The sequence below is a fragment of the Heloderma suspectum genome, chromosome 3 (assembly GCF_057233095.1).
Source record: "Heloderma suspectum isolate Gila_16-S chromosome 3, 16-S_ref, whole genome shotgun sequence".
Classification (NCBI taxonomy): domain Eukaryota; kingdom Metazoa; phylum Chordata; class Lepidosauria; order Squamata; family Helodermatidae; genus Heloderma; species Heloderma suspectum.
Genome location: NC_139460.1, coordinates 211,939,404 through 211,962,092, shown reverse-complemented (window position 1 = coordinate 211,962,092; position 22,689 = coordinate 211,939,404). Strand labels below are relative to the sequence as shown.

Sequence of the window (22,689 nt, the reverse complement as noted above, 5' to 3'; positions counted from 1 at the left end):
TTCTGGGGCAAATGGGCTTATCCTGACAGATGTTGTGGAGGGGCCATAGCTCAGTGGTAGAGCACACGCTTTGCATGCAGAAAGCACCAGGTTCCATCCCTGGCATCTCCAGATGGGGCTGGAAATATTCCTGCCTGAAACCCTAGAGAGCAGCTGCCAGTCAGTGTTGACAATACTGAGAATGACCATTGGTCCAACTCTGTATAAGGCAGCTTCCTATGTTCTGATGTCATTGGGCTGATGCCCTCCAACTTAAAAATAATAATCACTCATTAAAGAACTGAAATATGCATGCCATGATCACATGCTTCTAAATATAATTGTTATTTCCAGTCACCAAGGCTTATCCAGCAAACATCTATGGTGCATCAATTGTAAACCCAAACTTTTGAGGGGGATGTGGCAAAGGCGAGGCAGACAAAATGACAAGTTTTGTCCAAATATTATACTTTCTAGACTCTCTCCCTCCATCTGCACACTTCTGTTGTGTAGTAAAGTATAGGATGAAACTTGTCCCTCTTCAAATTGTCACAAGTTTCATTATACTAACAGGATGCCTTCATGAATCCTCAGATATCCTCAATGCAGCCAGCTTAGGCTGGATACATATTATGTGCATTTCAAACTCGCATTGACTCGCATAGGAAAACCCTAGCACAGATAAACCCTAAGAGATGCAGTGCTTTGCCTTATACTGTGTGTGGCTAAAACAACCACTATTTTGTTGGAATACAAAAGTGCAGGCAGAAGATCTACGTGCTGCTTTAAGATTCAATATCATGACACACACACTCTTCTCACTAAGTGATGCTTCAGGAATAAGATCCCTTTTCTCACAACACCAGTGGAAGCACTCCACACTCACAAAGCCACCACACAGCAATTACTTAATGACTGCCTCCTTGTCACCTACAACTTTTCAAAATTGCTCCATCAGTTTTCAAGCTTAGAGAGGAAGTCAGCCTCCACACCACAGCTTTCGTGCAAATTCTATTTTAAACAGAGATTATATCTCTTGTTGAGCCTTACAATTTGCTAATTACATATCAGTGTTTTTAGAAATGAACTTTGGCAAACAAATGCCTATTACTGCAACTGCATTGATCAGTTTGCTTCCACAACATTTTAGACCCACTTCATACTTCATGGCTCAGTCCAGGTACACTCATGGGTGCTGCAGTTAAACATGCAAGAGAGACACCCCAGGCTGTTCACTCTATTCAAATATGCAGTCTGAAATGTTCCCTTCAGACTGCATGTTTTAGTAGAGTGAACACTTATTTGGCACTAAGGTGCCACATATCAACACTGAGGCAGCTGCAGGACAGAGCTACCCAAAATTTTTATGACATTGCTGAATTGCCAGTTACTCCAAATATGCCATCCATCATGTCATCCTGCAAGTAATAGCAGCTTCACAGTTTATGCAGCAATCCAGGTATACAGGTATTCCACCAGTGTGTGCTATGGTAAACCATGGAAGACAAGCAGTCTCCAAACATGCCGCGTGCAAGAGGGAATCCCAGCCAATCACAGCTGCCCTGCACATTTCCCTGAGCATTTGGGGACATGCATGTGCCCCTCACAATTCATGCTGGATGATTAAGGACAAGTCCAAACAGCAGCTTCTTCTGTAATCAATTCAACACCCGTGTATGAAATCAGAAAGCATGAAACAAGAGCACAGTCTCTTCTCTTTCCTCCCAGGGGGGGGCTCAAAAGCACAATTCCTGACACGCTAGCTGTGCTCAACCTGCAATTGCTGCTGACTGTGGTGTGGATGAGCAAAGGGCATGTGCGTGTATGAGATGTCAGAGTGGTGTGCACTTACAGACACCATGTGCACTGCAGGGTTCAGATGCACATCTGTCCCCCTTTTCAAACAACTGGAAGGTTGATTTCTTTATTTAAAGGAGAAATGAAACAGTTCTTCCCAATGGCAGGAAGCCATGTGTTGCTAAAAGATGGTTGCAGCCTGTTCTATGTACATCAGAGAACTCTTCTGACCCAAGAGACTCTTCACCCCTGCAGAGACTACTTTTAGGGAAGCAGAACTGTGAATTGTTCACTCATGACTCAGGCTTAATGCAGTGCGATCAGAATCCTGGCTTCGCTCATGACTTTTTGCCAGTGCATGTACTCCCGGAGCAGAGTTAAGGGGGTCCATATGCAAACTGACAACCTCCTGTGCTCAAAGGGCGACTCTAGAGGCACGTATGCGGGCAAGTCGCCTGCCTCCCTGCCTGAGTTCGCTGAACTGGCTCTTAAAACAAGAAGCCCTGTTTGTTGAGCAATAATGACATATAGAGAAACTCCTTTCCCCAGAAGCAAGTTATCAGCAACAGTACGAGGGGAGGGGAGGGGAGGGGAGGGGAGGGAGGACCAAGCCACCGCCTCTGCTCTTGTTTCAAGCAGATGGCTTCCTGGAGTGGGATTTCTTTCTGGGGGAGGTAGTAGCCAGAGGTGGTCTGCAGCTTCCATTGTATAACTGCCCTCATAAGAGCTGCTGAGGAACCAAACAATGGGGTAAATTCGATTTTAATTTACGACAACGCCATGAGTAATTAGCTCCGAGATCAGCCAAGATGCACTGCTGTAAAACCTAACGGCAGGGCATAATTTAACCCATTAGATTTTTTAATATATACACACACAAATACACATGCAGTCTAATCAAACACAAAAATTAAGGCAACTTTTAGAAGATGCTGTTTGACCTTTCCTGTCCTCCAAAAACCAAAGCTTGAGAAAAAGAGGCTGGATTGATTATCTGTGTCCTTTAAATTCTTTCTCCCTCTTCCCCCCTTTGTATGGAGATTTAAAGCAGCTTTGCTTGCCTGGCGGGTTTTTCTAGGCAGACTTGGGCTGCTTGAAGGCAAATTTGCACTAGGGAAGTCACATATCGGACCTTCTCGAGTTTTTTGGTGAGTTTTTTTTTAGTAATAATAGGGATATTTTGGCTTGTATTTTTCCTAATGGATGAGCACGTCCAAATTCTTCGTCTTCTTTTCCCTCCCCCAATCTTTGGCAGAAGGCTCCTCGGCAATGTGGAACTTTTTTCACCATCGTTTAATTCCTCGCATTCCACTTTTCCACATCTATCCTAGCGAATAGGGCATCCAAGTTTTGGAAAGCGACTTTTAACCAACCCGCTTAAGCAGACCCACGTACTAAAAAGGGCTTCACCACATCCCCTCTCCGAAATCCTCCTCTCCACATGATCGACAGCTTCTCTGGGAATCGATCCGCTCATACATACCAGGATCGTTGCGTTGTCAATAAGTTCCTAAGAGGAAAAGGCGACGCATCGTGCATGGCTTTGCAATCCACAACTGCAGCAACGCAAGGAAACTTTCAGAGCTCGTCCAGCCAGCGTGTCTTTTCAGACAGGAGGAAAAATAAACGCCAGTGTAAACTATGGAGACACCCCCCCTGCCCCCGAGCAACGGGGGAATAAACGTGCTCTCCCCGGAAGGTTAGTAACTTCCCCGGCCAGACCCTCTGGGAGGGAGGCTCGGCTATGCTGCGCTCTCGAGCTGGACCGAGCCCTCCTAGCGAGAAGAAAAATGCGAGCTGGATCGCCACGTCGGAGCGGGATTGCTTACCTCTCACCCCCGGACTCCTGGGGCCAGTGGCTTTGGCCCAACGCATACAAGAGTTTCACTCAAGACGCTCCTGCTACTATGAAAGTACCCAAACCAAATTCCCTTACGAAAACCAAGTCCCTAGCTGCCTACAGAATCAAAGGGGGAATAAGAACTTCTCCTCTGGCATTTCAAGAACCAAGCTTAAAATGTTGTGCTTTGAATCTGTCTGAAGAAGCAAATAAAAACCCTAAGTGGCTAGAATGTACGTTTGATTTCTCTTCTGATTAACAGTGTTCACACGTGGCACAAACGCTCCTGAGATAAACTTTTTAGTATCATGTGAAAATGGTCTCTGGAGTTTTTTGTCCTGATAAACTCCAAATCCACTTCTGTATGTATATAATATTTACTGTTTCTTAACAGCCTGATTATCTGCCCACTGATTTAAAAATTTAAAGTTAAATTTTAAATGGAGTTAGGTATACATAACTCTACATAGGATTGGGCTGTAAAATAATTAGGTATTGACAGTGTTTGAATTATGGGGGGGGGGAATGTTAGGGAGCCCTTAATGACATATACACATATATCTGATTTCCCCCAATTTTAACCAAACCATTACCCCCTTCCTAGTTTTCCAAGAACAGTAGCGGGGGGGGGGAGGTGTCTGCTCTTCACCCTCATAAGTGTGATGCAGTGGTTAGGATATTGGATTAGGCCCAAGTTCAAATCCCCACTTAGCCTTGAAGCTCATTGGCTGACCTTGGACCAGTAACTATCTCTAAACCTAAACTACCTCTATGTTGTGGTGAGGATAAAATGAGTTGAGAACCATCTCTGTCACTTTGAGTGTCTTTGAGGAAATATACATGGACTTAATTAACTGACTGATTACCCAAGCACTGGATACTGTACAGCATTTAGAAATGCACACAGAGCAGTAGGCTGGGCAGATCTACTTTGATTTTTGCTAGAAACACATGGTCTACCTCTATTTCCCAACTAATCTGTGTTAAGTGATCCTGCATGTGCACTCTTGTTTAAGAAATGTCTTACTGCATCAGACCAAGATCCATACTAGTCCACTGTTCTTTGCAATAATCCCAGCAACCAAAAGGTGCCAGGTGGTTGACTGTGGAATCACAATCTAACTTCTGTCCACCACTGATCTTTATTATAAGTCAACCACTGAACTTTATTATAAGTCAACCTCTGGTGTTTATAAGGCAATGCTGCAGTGTCCAGTCCTTGGATAATCAATTAATTACACGGTTTATGCGAGTATTAACCCACGGTCTGTTTTAGGGTTATGGGAGGGTTTAACCCTTGTATAACCCACACTCCCCAGGTTTGCACAGTACAACTTCTAAGCATATGTAATCTGGCGCCCATGGGCACCTCAGTCGAACCTGGTCACAGTCTATTCAGCACTTTTGTGTAGAATCAGAAATATAGGAAGCATCCATGGAAAAGATAGGTAAAAATTTTTATCCCATTGAACAGCACATGCCCCCTCTGACCATAAAGTGAAAAACCAACCATACAGATCACACAATCAATTCTGGTTGTACATTTGTTGTTGAGAATGTTGAAGGCATTCTCACCCAACTATATTAGGTCAGAGGTATTACATCTGCGCCAACCTGAACCACTTATAAACCAGCTTATATTAAATGCAGACATAAGGAAAGTTGTAGGGCCATGATACCTGGATTAATTTTGTCAAGAAAATACAGTTTTGGCAGTGATGAGAGCCAATACTGGGACCGTGCTAAAAGAAGAGACTGGCAGTCTTTGACAAACTAGATAGAGCCATAGGGCTAGCCTGCCTAGATCAAATGATTCTCCAGGCAAAGAGTATCTTCAACAACCCCACCCAACTTCTGAATACCAGATTTTAATTACATTTATAGCCCATTTTACAGCTTTGATGCATTGCTTGTAGATATTATTTATCACTGTCATCTAAGATAATACTTTGGCATGAATTGGTCTGATCACAATCACTCATACACACCATTTGAATGGGCACTGACGTTGCCGTCCCACCACACCGACTTCAAACAACAGCCATGTCAATGCAGTGCTGGCCATGTACAGTAGGTAAGACTGGGCAGCTTGATAAGTTAATATGAACTGTTTGCACTATTAGTTTCAGCTGTTGAGTGGATAGTTAATTAAATAGCCTATAATATGTGCCCTCCCTTGAGCCAGGTGTCCCCCAAGAACACTGTCCCTGGTAGTTGCCCAGGAGACCTACTATTATCCAGCCCTGAGGCTACAGCATGTTTCAGACAAGCTGAGCATGTAGGCTAGCAAAGCAAAGTTATATTGGCAGGAAGCTAGTTGCTCACATCTAGGAGATCTCTGAAAAGGAAGAAAAAAGTAAAAGAAGAAATAGTACAGTGACTACAACAACCAGGAACAGAGCTGGATGATAGGAGGAGGGGGTTCACAAGAATCCCTTTATGCGCTGAAAGAATGCACAGAGGGGTTCTTGGGGCCATGCAGGCTAGCCTTGTGCACTGCTAGAACTGCATGCCCCTTCCCTTCTCCCCTGATGAATGTCCAATTGACATTAATAAGAATAAACTCTCTAGATGTGCCTCTGTATGGATGGAGAGCTCTTACACTTGAGGTGATTGAGGAAGGTGCCCCTCTATTATAGCTCATCACATACAGGGGACCCTAAACATCACACCTGACTTCCTCTGTCAACAACACTTGGATCCAGGGGAATGGAATCTCCACCCGTCCATCTTTATCTTTCATTAAGGCCCCTCTGTTTTCCCCTCATAATTCGAGCACTCAGACTTTGTCAATCCATTAACCCCAGTATTTCTTTATTTCATTTATTGAATCAATTTCTTTGCTGCCTGTCAAGACCATATTCTTTCCAAGGTGGCTTACTGAATAAAAACAGTACGAAAAAGACAAAAAAAAACCCATACTAAATATAAATAATTTTAAATAAAGCCAGTTCCAATAAAATACAATTTTAAAATACCCATAAGCAGCAAGCACCACTAAAACTTTTAATTAAAAGCCAGGAAGAACAAAAAGAATACCTGGGAAAAACGTGTCTTGGCCAAGGCTTGGGAGGATACTTGGTTTTACTCAGCTGCTTAATCTGTGCAATTGCCATGGTCCTGTGTTTGGACTCCATTAATTCTCTTAATCTGGATTTCTGGAACACACTGCCAGTCTTTCCCCAAATCTCTAGGTCAGAGATGCAGAACCTCTTTCAGTCCAAGGGCCAAATTCCATTTTGGAGAAGCTTTCAGGGGCCACATTTCAGTGATGGGTGGAGCTGAAGGCAAAAGGGAACAGGGCCAGAATACAAAAAAAACACAAACCAGCATATTGTAGTTTAAAGGTCTTACTGTCAGTAACTGAGCCTTGGGAGAGGCTTTTCAACCTTTTAGAATGGGGAAAAAACTGCAAAAAAACGAGAAACCACCAAACAATTAGCGATTGGGGGAAAGGGAAGGGGATGTGGCCATCTAACTGGATTTGGCCCCCCGGGCCTGAGGTTCCCACCCCTGCTCTAGGTCATCAAACATTTCTGCCTTCAGGACCACTGAACTTTGCCATGTGCTGCCAGTGCTGGGACTTTTTTATTAGCAGGGATGCTGATGTCATCTGCCACTGACACCTCAGAATTCCCTGTTCTGTCTGTGCTTAGCTACAGTCCACACATGGGGGGGGGGGAATGAATTTTCCCAGCAATAATATATTGTTCCCTGTTGTAATGTAAAGTATTTGGGGTGCTTTGGTCTTGAGTAGGCAGTTAAGACCCATTGGCTTTATAAAAGACCTACTTCTAGTGGAGATGAAGAAAACTGCTAGAATTTGTTTACTGATATGAATTAATGCACCTGCTGGAATTTTGGGACTCTCCTTGGGGGCATGACTGCAGGGACTGTCATGATGGGTGCCTGCACTTCAAAATTTGCCATTACACCACCGACTGCCAGGCTTCATTATCTATCAGCTTTCTTCATCAGCCAAGACATACTCTCTATCTCCCTCTTGTGAGGATGGTGCTAAATAAAACAGCTAAGCTGCTGCAAGACTACAAGAACCTCTTGCTACTAGTGGTATGTTGGGTAAATGTTGGGCAGTGCAAATCATAAAGGGACTGAGAAAGGGGTTGATGGAGTGGCAAAGTTGTTGAAAGGCTACAAAAGCTACCTCTCTTCCTGCCTGCTTCTCCCACAGAATGAGAGGCTCCCTCTCGAGCCTCAGAGGCATATAGGCTAAGTATTTGATGCTGCAAATCACAACAGGACTAGAAGGAGTGTGGTGGGATGGTGTCACAGTTTCCCTTATGACCTGGACCCCCTGAGCAACTCCTTAAGGATCGCTTGGCTCCATAAGAGTCCCACCTTGTTTTGTTTAAATTTCCCCTTCCCAGTAACGTAGGGTTTTAGGCTGTAGACATGGGGTGACTGACACTCTAGACACAGGGTTTAACCACAACAGTTTACTAGTAGATTTAAAGCAAACAATCACAGCTAAAGGTATTTCCTCACTAGAGCTGAGTGATACAAAAGGAATTAAAAGAAAACAAAAGTTGCAAAACACAAGTTCCTTTACCCTAGCCATCCTTAGACTTTTCTAGGCTGTTTTTTCCTGCTTACTCTTTAGACTCTGCTCTCATTTCAGGCTCTGGCTGACTCTCATTTTGGCTGCAGCCTGGTCTTTCTTACTGGCTCTCTTCCTCTCTTTATATACCCTCCTCCCTCAAAACCAAAAGTACTGCTTCAAACCTAAAGAAATGAAACCTAAGTAGAGAAATGAAACTGACACTTAGCAAGAGAAATGAAACTACTCCTCTCAGGGTTACCCCCTCCTAACAGAAAACTCTAGGCCTCAAAGCCTGACTTTTCCTCCCTTTGCCTCTGTAGGCCTCAGATCTTCAGAGGTGCTGATGTTAGTTCGCATCATATTCTCTTTCCAAGGAGCAGGTTCTTCCTCCTATGTATCTATTGCATGCAGAAATATGAGTATTAACTCAAAACCATCAAATAAGAAACATCAGCCATGTTCTCTTTGGCAATATAGCCCAGTGTCAATATGAGAAACAAGCAAAGCCCGTAACTCGACAGAGATAGCCTAGCTACAGTTATCCATACTCTGATAACATCTCGTCTGGATTACTGGAATGCATTATACGTGGGTCATGGATCACTGCCTTGTTGTGGCGAAGGGGCTTGCGTAACTCAGTGAAGCCATAAGCTATGCCGTGCAGGGCCACCCAAGACGGACAGGTCATGGCAGAGAGTTCTGACAAAATGTGGTCCACTGGAGAATGAAATGGCAACCCACTCCAGTATTCCTGCCAAGAAAACCCCATGGAATGTATCACAAGGCTAAAAGAGATGATGCCGGAAGATGAGCCCCTCAGGTCGGAAGGTGTCCAATATACTACTGGGGAAGAGCAGAGGGAATTTCCAAGTAGCGCCAGAAAGAGTGAAGCAGCCAGGCCAAAGCCGAAAGGACACTCAGCTGTGGATGTGTCTGGTGGTGAAAAGAAAATCCGATGCTGTAAAGAACAATATTGTTTAGGAACCTGGAATGTAAGATCAATGAATCAAGGTAAGCTGGAGGTAGTCAAACATGAGATGGCAAGATTGAACATCAGCATCTTGGGAATCAGTGAACTAAAATGGACAAGCATGGGCGAATTTAATTCAGGTGACCATCATATCTACTATGGTGGGCAAGAATCCCTTAGAAGAAATGGAGTAGCACTCATAGTCAATAAAAGAGTGGGAAAAGCAGTACTGGGGTACAATCTCAAAAACGATAGAATGATCTCAGTACGAATCCAAGGCAAACCATTCAACATCACAGTAATTCAAGTCTATGCCCCAACCACTGAGGCCAAAGAAGCTGAGGTTGATCAGTTCTATGAAGACCTACAACACCTTCTAGAACTAAAACCAAAAAAGATGTCCTTTTCATCATAGGGGATTGGAATGCTAAAGTAGGAAGTCAAGAAATCACTGGGATAACAGGCAAGCATGACCCTGGTGTACAAAATGAAGCAGGACAAAGGCTAATAGAGTTTTGCCAAGAGAACACGCTGATCATAGCAAACATGCTTTTCCAACAGCACAAGGGGCGACTCTTCACATGGACATCATCAGATGGTCAATATCGAAATCAGATTGATTATGTACTTTGCAGCCAAAGATGGAGAAGCTCCATACAGTCAGTAAAAACAAGACCTGGAGCTGACTGTGGCTCAGATCATGAGCTTCTTATCGCAAAATTTTGGCTTAAATTGAAGAACGTCGGGAAAACCACTAAACCATTCAGGTATGACCTAAATTATATCCCTTATGAATATACAGTGGAGGTGACAAATAGATTTAAGGGATTAGACCTGATAGACAGAGTGCCTGAGGAACTATGGACAGAGGTCTGTAACATTGTTCAGGAGGCAGCAACTCAATCCATCCCAAAGAAAAAGAAATGCAAGAAAGCAAAGTGGCGGTCTGATGAGGCTTTACAAGTAGCTGAGGAAAGAAGGGAAGCAAAAAGCAAGGGAGAAAGGAGAAGATATACCCAACTGCATGCAGATTTCCAGAGATTAGCAAGGAGAGACAAGCAGGCCTTCTTAAATGAACAATGCAAAGAAACCGAGGAAAACAATAGAATGGGAAAGACTAGAGATCTTTTCAAGAAAATCGGAAATCTCAAGGGAAAGTTTTGTGCAAAGACGGGCATGATAAAGGACAAAGAAGGCAGGGACCTAACAGAAGCAGATGAGATTAAGAAGAGGTGGAAAGAATACACAGAAGAACTATACAGGAAAGGTCTTAATGTCCCTGATAGCCATGATCATGCAGTCACTGAACTTGAGCTGGACATCCTTGAGAGTGAAGCCAAGTGGGCCTTAGGAAGCATTAGTAACAACAAAGCTACTGGAGATGACAGTATTCCAGCTGAGCTATTTAAAATCCTAAAAGATGATGCTGTTAAAGTGCTGCACTCAATATGCCAACAAATTTGGAACACTCAACAGTGGCCACAAGACTGGAAAAGGTCACTTTACATTCCAATTCCAAAGAAGGGCAATGCCAAAGAGTGCACAAACTACTGTACAATTGTGCTCGTTTCACATGCCAGCAAGCTAGTCCTACAAGCTAGTATTCAGCAGCATGTGAACTGAGAACTACCGGAAGTACAAGCGGGGTTTCAAAGAGGCAGAGGAACTAGAGATCAAATCGCCAACATTCGCTGCATCATGGCAAAAGCAAGAGAATTTCAGAAAAACCTCTATTTCTGCTTCATTGACTAAAGCCTTTGATTGTGTGGATCACAACAAACTGTGGCAAATTCTGAAAGAGATGGGAGTACCAGACCACCTTACCTATCTCCTGAGAAACCTGTATGAGGGTCAAGAAGCAACAGTAAGAACCGGACATGGAACAACCAATTGGTTCAAAATTGGGAAAGGAGTATGACAAGGCTGTATATTGTCGCCCTGCTTATTTAACTTATATGCAGAGTACATCATGAGAAACGCTGGGTTGGATGAATCACAGGTCGAAATTAAGATTGCCAGGAGAATTATCAACAACCTCAGATACGCAGACGATACCACCCTAATGGCAGAAAGCGAAGAGGATCTAAAGAGCCTCTTGTTGAGGATGAAAGTGGAGAGTGCAAAAGCTGGTTTGAAACTCAACATTAAAAAACTAAGATCATGGCATCTGGCCCCATCACTTCCTGGCATATAGAAGGGGAAGAAATGGAAGCAGTGGCGGATTTTATTTTCTTGGGCTCCAAGATCACCGCAGACGGTGACTGTAGCCATGAAATTAAAAGACCCTTGCTCCTTGGGAGGAAAGCTATGGCAAACCTAGACAGCATAGTAAGAAGCACAGACATCACCTTGCCGACAAAGGTTTGTATAATCAAAGCTATGGTTTTTCCAGTAGCAACGTATGGCTGTGAGAGCTGGACTATAAGGAAGGCTGAGCACCGAAGAATGGATGCTTTCGAACTGTGGTGCTGGAGAAGACTCTTACGAGTCCCCTGGACTGCAAGGAGGTCAAATCAGTCCCTCCTAAAGGAAATCAACCCTGACTGCTCATTGGAAGGACAGATACTGAAGCTGAAGCTCAAATATTTTGGCCACCTAATGCAAAGAGAAAACTCCCTGGAAAAGACCCTGATGCTGGGAAAGATTGAAGGCAAAAGGAGAAGGGGACGGCAGAGGATGAGATGGCTAGATAGCATCACCGATGCAATGAATATGAACTTGAGCACACTCTGGGAGAGAGCGGAGGATAGGAAGACCTGGCGTGCTATGGTCCATGGGGTCACGAAGAATCGGACACGACTTAACGACTGAACAACAACAACAATTATACGTGGGGCTGCCTTTGAAAACAGTCCAGAAACTTCAGCTAGTCCAAAATAGGGCAGCAAGATTGTTAACAGGGACTGGCCAACAAGATCACATTACGCCAGTACTTTTCCACCTGCACTGGCTGACAGTCCATTTCTGGGCCCAATTCAAAGTGCTGGTATTAACATTCAAAGCCTTTAACAGCTTGGGGCCAGGCTATCTAAAGGATCGCCTCCTCCCATATGTGCCTGCCCAGACCCTAAGATCATCCTCAGCAGTCCTTCCCCATGAGACCCTGCCAAAGGAAGTGAGGCAGGTGGCTACAAGGAAGAAGGCCTTTTCTGCTGTGGCACCCTGGCTGTGAAATGAGCTCCCTAGAGAGCTTTGCCTGGCACCTATGCTGTATTCCTTCTGGCACCAGGTGAAGACCTTTTTATTCTCCCAGTATTTTAGCATTTTAGCTTCCTAGTCTTTTAGCTTTGGCATTTTAAATCTCTGCATTGCTGCTAGGTTTTATTCTGGTTGTACTGTTATATGTGGTTTTAAGCTTTAATATTTTATATTGTATTATGCTGCACTTTGTTGCTTTAATTTTTCTGAACTGCCCAGAGAGCTTCAGCTATTGGGCGGTATAGAAATGAAATAAATAATAAATAAAATAAAATAATGACACTGCTGTATGTTGGGGACAGACTGCAGTTTAAGTGGTTAAGGGTGGAATCCTATGTGTGTTTACACCGAAAGAAGTCCTACAGCTCCCAGCATCCCAGCTGGCTGGTGAATGTTGGGAGTTGTAGGCCTTTTTTCTCTCCAAACATATATATGACAGTGCCTTAAAGCAGCCTTCCCCAACCTGGTGTCCTCCAGATGTTTTGGACTGTATCTCCCAGCATTCCTGACCATTGACCATGCTGGACTGATAGGACTAGAAGTCCAAAACATCTGAAGGGTATTTGGTTGGGGAATGCTGGGTTATAGGGTTATCTAGGAAGCCTCCAACTCAGGGAATGGAAACAGGATCACAAGATCCTTAATTTTCAAAATGTCACAATCTCATAGAACATAAAGGATTTTCAGTTTCAAACCATGTAAGTAAACCAGACCTTTGCAATGTGCTGTATTTCGTCAGTTTTTGAAACAGCAACATTAAGAAATTAGTGTGGTCTATGGGTAAAGTATTTCACTTCGTTATTGCACTTGGGTTCAAAGCTGCCATGGATGCACTAAGTAGCCTTGGGCAAATCCCTTTTCCTCAGCTTCATTCCTCCATTTGTACAAACGCAAAATCTCTAGCGCAAGTGAAAGTTGCTCCCATATTCCCACATATTTGCTGACTATTGTTACTCAGTGACAAGGAAAAGGTGCTTATTCCTTTTCCCATAAAATTTTACCAAGTCCCCATAGGGAACATCAACATAAATGCAGCAGCCCCCTTACTGCTATAAAGTGATATTGACACAATATTTTATAAGTTTACATGTTCCAAAGTTGATCACACTGGAAACTTGTTCTAGAATAGGCATAGAAAACTTGGTGCGTGTGGGCACCAATATGCTCCTGGACACATTTCTTGGTGCCCTACCCCTCCCATCTTTTAATTTTTAATTAACAAATTGTCTTACCAAGACCTGGGAGCTCTTCAAAGTAAAGTGAGGGCCTCCAGCTACTGCCATCTTCATTTCCCGTAACTGTCTCTGGGTCTCATGTGGGGCTCAGAGACATTCTTAGAGTGCAATTCTATTGCGATGATCGTAAGCTTCCAAACTCAGAGGCTAGTGGTCATCCTGTGCAGGGCAGGAGGAGTGGTGATGATCTTCGCCTCCCCGTCCATCTGCCCTGCATCTTTGCTAGACAGGCTTTTTTGCCTATCTGACTGGGGCTTCTCAGAGGGGGAGAGAAGGAGACCGGAGAACCCTCAGGATAGTTCATATCTTGGCATCTCCAGTCTCCTCCCCTCCCTGTGCACCGAAATGCCCCCTTCCCCTCCCCTTGGTTGCGTTCCCAAACTCAGAGAGGCAGCTGGTATGGTTCTTTTCACGCTGGTGTCAGGAGCGCCTTGGCAGCCTCTCTCAGTAGATTCCAATAGTCAACTCAAGACACAGACAAAAGGATTTCTTTTCAAAGCTTTAATCCTTTTACAACTTAATGACTCTTTCAGATGCTAATCACCAGCGACTACAGCAAGGAACAGCAGAGTGGCCTAAGCTTCAAGTAGGCAGTTGATGCCCGTTTGAAAGAGAGTCACTTGAAGACCGAGAACTTATGGGCTAGGGAGAGATCCTCCCTCTTTCCCTTGGGTCCATGGGAGGTGGCCGTTGCTTGCGCGCCAAATGGGCGGTACGCCTCCTTTCCGCGCCCTCCATCACTCGTCGCTCTTTGCGTCTGCGTCGATCATCTGAGAAGCCCCCCTCCCACACTCCCTCACTACCAGGGTCACTATCTATTTCAGGAATGCTGGCAGGAGGAATCTCTGCCAGGTGCTGAGCCTGTGAGGGACGAGCTGGCTCCTCTCCCATGGATTGCTGTTCCTCCTCAGAATCCGAACTGCGCTGAGGCTCTCCAAGGCTCAGTTTCCACCCTGACAGCTGGCTGCAAGAGGGAGAGGGATCAGAGCTCTGATTCCCAGCTCAAAGGTTGGAGCACTGTCCCTGACCTCAGATCTGGGAATCCAAACTTATCCTATGGCCCCTCAGATGCTGTATAGGGGTCACAGGATTGTTCCTTAGGAAATGTATTTATTTATTACATTTCTATGTTGTCCAATAGCTGAAGCTCTCTGGGCAGTTCACAATTATAACCACAAAATCTGTGGTAAATATAGAAGTTGAAAAGTTGAAAACTTCAGTATAAAATAAAAATAAAAACCAAAATAAAACCAAACAGCAGTACAAAGATTTAAAATACAATAACAGATTTTATAAAACAGAAACCAAAAGACTAAAATGCCTGGGAAAATAAGGTCTTGACCTGGAGTCAAAAAGAGCACAATGTAGATGCCAGGCAAGCCTCTTTGGGAAGTTCATTCCACAACCAGGGTGCCGCAACAGAAAAGGCCCTCTTCTTAGTAGCCACCCACCTTACTTCCTTTGGTGGGGGCTCCCGGAGAAGGACCGCTGAAGATGAAATGGAGAAGGTGGGTGGCTGCAGTCCAATCCTTCCCTCTGCCCAGCCACCAAGAAAAAGATGGAAAATAAGAAAAAAAAAGGACTCTTGCCACTTCTGTCTGATAAGCTAGGGTCAAAACAGAGCAGCAGGGGACTGAGAGCACTGTGTGTGTGTTTGGGGGCACTAGGGAGAGCAGGGGTAAACCAGCTGGGAGTTCATGGAAGCCAGCAGGAAGCCAATGGGAAGAGAGGACATAGAGCAACAGGAAGCTGGCTGGGAGCAATGGGGGTGGGAGTTGGGGAGGTTTGTGTATATGTATGTCTGAATGGATGGGGGCTATAGGTGTCTGAGAAAGGGTTTAGGAGGAATTTGGGACAGATCTTGAGAGAGTGTATGGGTTTTCATGTGTTTGCGATGAGGATAGGGAGGGATGTGTGTATATATATGTATGTATGCATGATGGTTACATGGGTTTCTTGTATGTGTGTGTGGATGGATGGAGGATAGATGACTGGGCATGTTTCTGTGTGTGAGAGTGAGATAGATAGTGCATGTGTCTATGGGTAGTGAGCCAGGGTGTGAGAGACTGTGTGCACAGCGGTGATCCAGAATGAGAAAAAGAGATGGGGGGGGGGGATGAGTTGGCAGCCGGTGGAGGGAGAGAAAGTTTGCCTTCTGTGAAATCAGTTTCTGTCGTCACTGAAAACTGTGGGCTCAAAGGAGTGTTTCGTATGTTGGGGCTCAGCCCCCACCTCTGCTTTGCACTAAATCTTTTGAGCAGTTTACTTGTCCTTCGTGGGTAGCCATGGCTCCCATGGCAGCCATTTTGTGGCGGTGCTCAGGAAAGTTTCTCAAATGGCCAAATGTGCCAACAGGCCCCAAAAGGTTGCCTACCCTTGTCTCAGAGTCTGGCTCAAATTTATTTTATTTTAGCTATTTAATCTTTTATCTCTAGCTCCCTGATAGGGGTCTTTTGCTGAGGCATTCCAAAAGGATCAGTAATCCACCACAGTAGAAAATTGAAGAAATAACATTTTACTAAGGCACAGGAAACATGAAGAAGATCCATATCCAACTCAAAGATCACAAAGAATGTGATTCTAGGGCATAGCCTGAAGGTACATGAGGCAGCCACCTTGCTGAAGCTAAGCAGGTTGGGTCTGGTTAGTGCTTGGAGGGGAGACCACCTGGGAACCACATGTAGCCACCTTGAATTCCATGATGAAAGAAAGGTGAGATATAAATGTAATAAACAAATAATAAAAATAATAAAATAAAGAATGTGCAAATTTTCAAGATCTCCACATCTCTTCATCAGACAAGATATCAAGGTTGACCAGGGGTGGGGGGCTGATCAGCTGTTGTTGTTGTTCAGTCGTTAAGTCGTGTCCGACTCTTCGTGACCCCATGGACCATAGCACGCCAGGCCTTCCTGTCCTCCGCTCTCTCCCGGAGTGTGCTCAAGTTCATATTCATTGCATCGGTGATGCTATCTAGCTATCTCATCCTCTGCCGTCCCCTTCTCCTTTTGCCTTCAATCTTTCCCAGCATCAGGGTCTTTTCCAGGGAGTTTTCTCTTCGCATTAGGTGGCCAAATTATTTGAGCTTCAGCTTTAGTATCTGTCCTTCCAATGAGCAGTCAGGGTTGATTTCCTTTAGGATGGACTGATTTGACCTCCTTGCGGTCCAGGGGACTCGTAAGAGTCTTCTCCAGCACCACAGTTTGAAAGCATCCATTCTTCGGCGCTCAACCTTCCTTATAGTCCAGCTCTCACAGCCATACGTTGCTACTGGAAAAACCATAGCTTTGATTATACGAATCTTTGTCGGCAAGGTGATGTCTGTGCTTCTTACTATGCTGTCTAGGTTTGCCATAGCTTTCCTCCTAAGGAGCAAGCGTCTTTTAATTTCATGGCTACAGTCACCATCTGCGGTGATCTTGGAGCCCAAGAAAATAAAATCCGCCACTGCTTCCATTTCTTCCCCTTCTATATGCCAGGAAGTGATGGGGCCAGATGCCATGATCTTAGTTTTTTAATGTTGAGTTTCAAACCAGCTTTTGCACTCTCCACTTTCACCCTCAACAAGAGGCTCTTTAGATCCTCTTCGCTTTCTGCCATTAGGGTGGTATCGTCTGCGTATCTGAGGTTGTTGATAATTCTCCTGGCAATCTTAATTCCGACCTGTGATTCATCCAACCTGGCGTTTCTCATGATGTACTCGGCATATAAATTAAATAAGCAGGGTGACAATATACAACCTTGTCGTACTCTTTTCCCAATTTTGAACCAATTGGTTGTTCCATGTCCGGTTCTTACTGTTGCTTCTTGACCCTCATACAGATTTCTCAGGAGACAGGTAAGGTGGTCTGGTACTCCCATCTCTTTAAGAATTTGCCACAGTTTGTTGTGATCCACACAATCAAAGGCTTTAGCGTAGTCAATGAAGCAGAAATAGAGGTTTTTCTGAAATTCTCTTGCTTTTGCCATGATGCAGCGAATGTTGGCGATTTGATCTCTAGTTCCTCTGCCTCTTCGAAACCCCGCTTGTACTTCTGGTAGTTCTCGGTTCACATGCTGCTGAAGCCTAGCTTGTAGGATTTTCAGCATCACCTTGCTGGCATGTGAAATGAGCGCAATTGTGCAGTAGTTTGAACACTCTTTGGCATTGCCCTTCTTTGGAATTGGAATGTAAACTGACCTTTTCCAGTCTTGTGGCCACTGTTGAGTGTTCCAAATTTGTTGGCATATTGAGTGCAGCACTTTAATAGCATCATCTTTTAGGATTTTAAATAGCTCAGCTGGAATACTGTCATCTCCGCTAGCTTTGTTATTAGTAATGCTTCCTAAGGCCCACTTGACTTCACTCTCGAGGATGTCCAGCTCAAGTTCAGTGACCGCACTATCATGGCTATCAGGGACATTCAGATCTTTCCTGTATAGTTCTTCTGTGTATTCTTTCCACCTCTTCTTAATCTCATCTGCTTGTTATGTCCCTGCCTTCTTTGTCCTTTATCATGCCCGTCTTTGCACAAAACTTTCCCTTGAGATTTCCGATTTTCTTGAAAAGATCTCTAGTCTTTCCCATTCTACTGTTTTCCTCGGTTTCTTTGCATTGTTCATTTAAGAAGGCCTGCTTGTCTCTCCTTGCTAATCTCTGGAACTCTGCATGCAGTTGGGTATATCTTCCCCTTTCTCCCTTGCTTCCCTTCTTTCCTCAGCTACTTGTAAAGCCGCATCAGACCGCCACTTTGCTTTCTTGCATTTCTTTTTCTTTGGGATGGATTGAGTTGCTGCCTCCTGAACAATGTTACGGACCTCCGTCCATAGTTCCTCAGGCACTCTGTCTATCAGGTCTAATCCCTGAAATCTATTCCTCACCTCCACTGTATATTCATAAGGGATATAATTTAGGTCATACCTGAATGGTTTAGTGGTTTTCCCTATGTTCTTCAATTTAAGCTGAAATTTTGCAATAAGAAGCTCATGATCTGAGCCACAGTCAGCTCCAGGTCTTGTTTTTACTGACTGTATAGAGCTTCTCAGTTGTAACTGAGTTGAAGTTGATCAAACTTCTTGATCAGTTGTAGTTAGTGCATAATTGCAAGCTTTTGAAATCTCCAATCTCTTCATCAGGCAAGATGTTGCAAAAACCAGGGAGAAGGCTGACTGGATGTTGTAGTTAGGATATATCTGCACTGTCAAAATTTTAAAATGATATGGAGAAGAGTTTGTAGACAATATTCTCTCCATTCCATCTTAATACTCTGACTATGCACATTCCAACTACAGCATCCAGCCAGCCAGCCTTCCCCCTGCTTTTTGCAACATCTTGCCTGATGAAGAGATCTGGAGATCTCGAAAGCTTGCACATTTGTTATGATCTTTGAGTCGGCCTACTAAAGGTCACTATATAGATTATGTTTTTTTTCTTATGGCCAACATGGCTGCCTTTGTTTTTTCCATGGCCTGAAGAAGAGATGGTGACTGAACATTTCCCGCCCCCGCAGCCCTTGTAATAAGCAGAAACTTCTGACGTCGTCTGGCTTGTTTTCCCCCAGCAAGGTAATGCAGTGACGGGGACAGCTCTGCCTGTGGACTTTCAGCCTGTCGTGCAGCTTTTAAAGGCAAAAAAGTCGGCCAGTGGAGGAGGGGGGGAGAGAAGTCTGAAAACCAAGAAGAGGAGGGGATATTTGGGCCCATCCCCCTGAGCACTCGGGGCGTACTGGGGAGGTCTAGCCTGATTGACCTCACTTCTTCAGCTTGGGCGGACAACTCCTTGAGGCAGACAGGAAGAGGGGGGGGGGCGGAGGCCGGCAGTGGGAGGAGACGCGCCACTACCGGCGGCTGAGCAAATTCTCCGGCAAGCTCTGACGCTATTAGCGGGCGCCCCTGGCCTGGCTGAGCAGCGCAGGGAGCCCGTAGCCGCGACAATGGCGAAAGCGCGGGAGCCCCTTATCTCCGGCCTGAGACAGCGCTCCCTCTGAGGGGCTGAGAGGAGGCCTCGGGCCAGGCAGGGCAGCAACCCCCCCGAGCCCCGCCTCCGAGCCTTGCTGGGCGGAGGCAGAGACCGCCCGGCACCATGTGCTGGAGGCGCTAGGCACGGGCTGAGTCCAGCCCCCGCTTCCTCGCCTCCTTCGTCCTGCGCTTCCGAGACAGCCCGCTGGGCCCCCATGACCACCGAGGCGGCGGCGGCGGCGGCGGCGGCGGGGCCCAGCGCCCGGCTGCCCGCGTCTCCAGCGCGGAGGGACTTCTACTGGCTCCGCTCTTTCGTAGCGGGAGGTAAATACGGCACAATCCTTTATTTCGTGAAGAGCCGAGGAGGAGAAACTTGTCGGCTAGGTACAGTCACGTAGGCAGAGGGCTGCCTGCCTTTCTGTGCCCAGCCCACTGGGGCGGGGAGACGCCCCCCAATATTGACCATGGTTTGGGGCACCAGGCTCTGGCCTCCCAGGTGAGGTGACTGGGCTCGCCTTTTGCTGGCTCCCCGAGTGGTAGAGCTCCCAGTACGTTCTCGGGTTTGTGTGTTTTGTGCATACACGCAGAGAGAACCTTGATTCCAGAGAAACAGCTACAGCTTTAAAACACGTATTGCTTTTCGCAGTGTTCACTGTTCAGTTGAGAGCCGAGGTATGACTTGTTCTGTTTTGCCCCCCGTGCTAGTACGATCAGGAACTGCTTGAAATGAATGAGGCATTTGGTGGGTCTTCTCCCGCCGCCTCCGTCTCTCTCCCTAGTACTGAGCAAATGACTATAGCACTTGTGTAAATCACTCCAGAAGGATAGTACCTTTTTCCTAAGAGCTCTACGTGCATATCTGTACCCTACATCAGGGCTGGGCAGAAGGTAGATCCGGATTTACTGGCAGATCTCTAGGTAGATGGCAAAGAGTTCTGGCTCTTAATTGTTTAACAACAGCAATTGCACCCCCCCCCCCGAGTAAATTATACTACTGAAATGAAGAAAGCTTGCTGTAACCAGGAGTGGATTTAGAGGTAGAAGGACTGTGAGCTGTGTTCAGTTCTGGTGCTGGAAACAATTTCTTGGCCAGGATTCTTTAATTCTAAGTGTATCTTTTTTTGCACTTGGCTCTGGTTGGTGGATGTTGGGGTTCTAGTAAAAACAACGGAGATCCCAAAGCCTGAAGGCTGCTTGCCTCTGCTCTGTGTAAAAAAGAGATTTATTTATTACTGGAAACAATCTTAAACCAGGTAGAGCTTTATAACTGTTTTAAGAGCTTTATAACTGCTATTGATTTGTGGCTATAATTACTCTGATAAACAGTGGGGTACAGACCACAGCCTCTTCATAATCTTGAAAGATCTGATGCAAGAATGTCAGTGAGTCCATGTGGGAAGAAATACAAATGTTGTTTAAATGGCAGATGTAATGTCTTAAGGAAATAAGTGCTCAATTTTCCATCCTAAATGGTGTGGTACCTTTTAGATCAGCTGAAGTATGTAATTTTGGCAGTGAAGTTAGGAAATATAGTACTAATGCTACAGTTGGACTACTGTCATGGTTAAGAGTTAATATTGGTTTGAGTTCTACCTGGCAGTTGTTTCTTAAGACAGAAGAAGGTACTTTTTCTATGGGATCTCTATCATAATTTCGGCTGAACTATCAAACCACTTTATGTGGATGATCTGGAAAGGCTGGAATTGGTGAGTCTTACAAAAAGGTATTAAGGTAGGAGGCCTTGATTCTGCAAAGATTTTAGATCCTTATGGTATAGTAGAGATAGTTATATACTTGCAAGAAATAACAGCCTGTTTAAGGATTGTTGGTCTTGCTGCTGAATCCCATAAGTATCTCGTTTTGCTGCCCAGGAATGTTAAATTTTCATACTTTGGAGGAAGGAGTAGGAAATTCCAAAATCCCTTACAAAGGTGAAGCTATTGCTGGAAACTGTAGAAGACATGTTCCCTGTCCAGATCAGTATATATAGCTGAGTCATCATACCTATAGATGTATTCAAAAGAAATTAAACATGGAATCCTGAGTCATTTATAGTGCATTGCGAAACCCAAAAGGTAGACCTGCAGGATTATTGGGCTTTAAGGGCCTGATGCTTTCCCCATGGAAAAAGTATTTAGTATTGGTTTTGTATGTTAAGTGTTCCTTTTTTTTCCAGTCCAAGTACCTGTGATCATAATTCTTTAAGAGTTCCTACATTGACACAAATGCCCATTATCAGTTATTTTTTTAAGAACATTTTGTTTAGTAATGGAATATAGCTGTGTTCTCAAAGAGCTCTATAATTCTTTCAACAATCATGTAAGGCAGGCCACTTTGTGTTACAAGTGGGAGTAATGACTTTCCATAGGACATTTAATAAGTTTTTGGATGAGGTACAGGACTGCTAAATGAGCAGCTTTGCCTACTCTCATGCCTTTTACAACAGCTAGATTTCCAGAAATCAACAGTTTAGACTTTCATGTGGTCAAGGCTCAATTGTCTACAGATCAAGCTGGTGTTAAAGACACAGGAGCAAGGGTTGGTAAATAGTTGTTGACCCTATTGAGGTGAGATTTGAACCAGGAACTTCTTGGGTTGTCTGTGCTCTCACATCTTTGTACAGTCAGGCTCCTAAAACTGATCTAGAAAAACTGTTTGAGATTGACAGTTCCATGTCCTGGCAGAAACCTCGAAACTACTTGTGAGATTTCCTTTTGAGTTCAAACCTTTTCTTAGCGTGCTTTCCAATTTATCAGAGACTGATGTGGTTCACACAATCACGGAGAGTTATATAAGCCTCTGTGGCTTATTTAATCCTCCATGTCTGCAATTTGCTTCATTATCTGCCTGGGTGTGGCTTGTATCATCGAAACTCAGGTGGTATGGCTTGTCTGAGGAGGGGAACAACCCTCAAATAACATATGGGTTGTTGTTGGGTTATTTGAGGGTAGTTTCCCCCCTCAAAGAAGCCATGCTACCTGGGTTCAGAGGACAAGCCATGCCTTGGTGGATAATAATCAAATTGCATTGCCATATGCTGAGAATTAAACAAGCCATGGTGGCTTGTATAACCCTCAGTGACTGTGAAAACTGGAGTAATGATAGGTTTACATTCCCAGCAGAGATCATAACCACTGATAAAGGGGAGTCATGCTTACTGGGTGTGTGCTAA

General features: G+C 44.7%; 2 protein-coding genes across 3 annotated transcripts in view; one reads left to right on the top strand and one right to left on the bottom strand.

Annotated features, from left to right (window-relative positions):
* Positions 1 to 3,558, bottom strand: part of TET1 (tet methylcytosine dioxygenase 1) — a 93,248-nt gene extending 89,690 nt beyond the window's left edge. The window contains exon 1 of the mRNA XM_084845430.1: positions 3,260 to 3,558. The gene's annotated coding sequence lies outside the window, so the exon portion shown is untranslated. The remainder of the gene's footprint in view (positions 1 to 3,259) is intronic.
* A 15,489-nt stretch (positions 3,559 to 19,047) lies between these two features.
* Positions 19,048 to 22,689, top strand: part of SLC25A16 (solute carrier family 25 member 16) — a 29,769-nt gene continuing 26,127 nt past the window's right edge. The window contains exon 1 of one of the 2 annotated variants that reach the window (XM_084845427.1): positions 19,048 to 19,841. In XM_084845427.1, the coding sequence (XP_084701553.1) occupies positions 19,733 to 19,841 (109 nt within the window). In that variant the 5' untranslated portion in view covers positions 19,048 to 19,732. Of the gene's footprint in view, positions 19,842 to 22,532; positions 22,679 to 22,689 lie in introns of those variants that run through there. The other variant, XM_084845426.1, reaches the window with a different exon arrangement.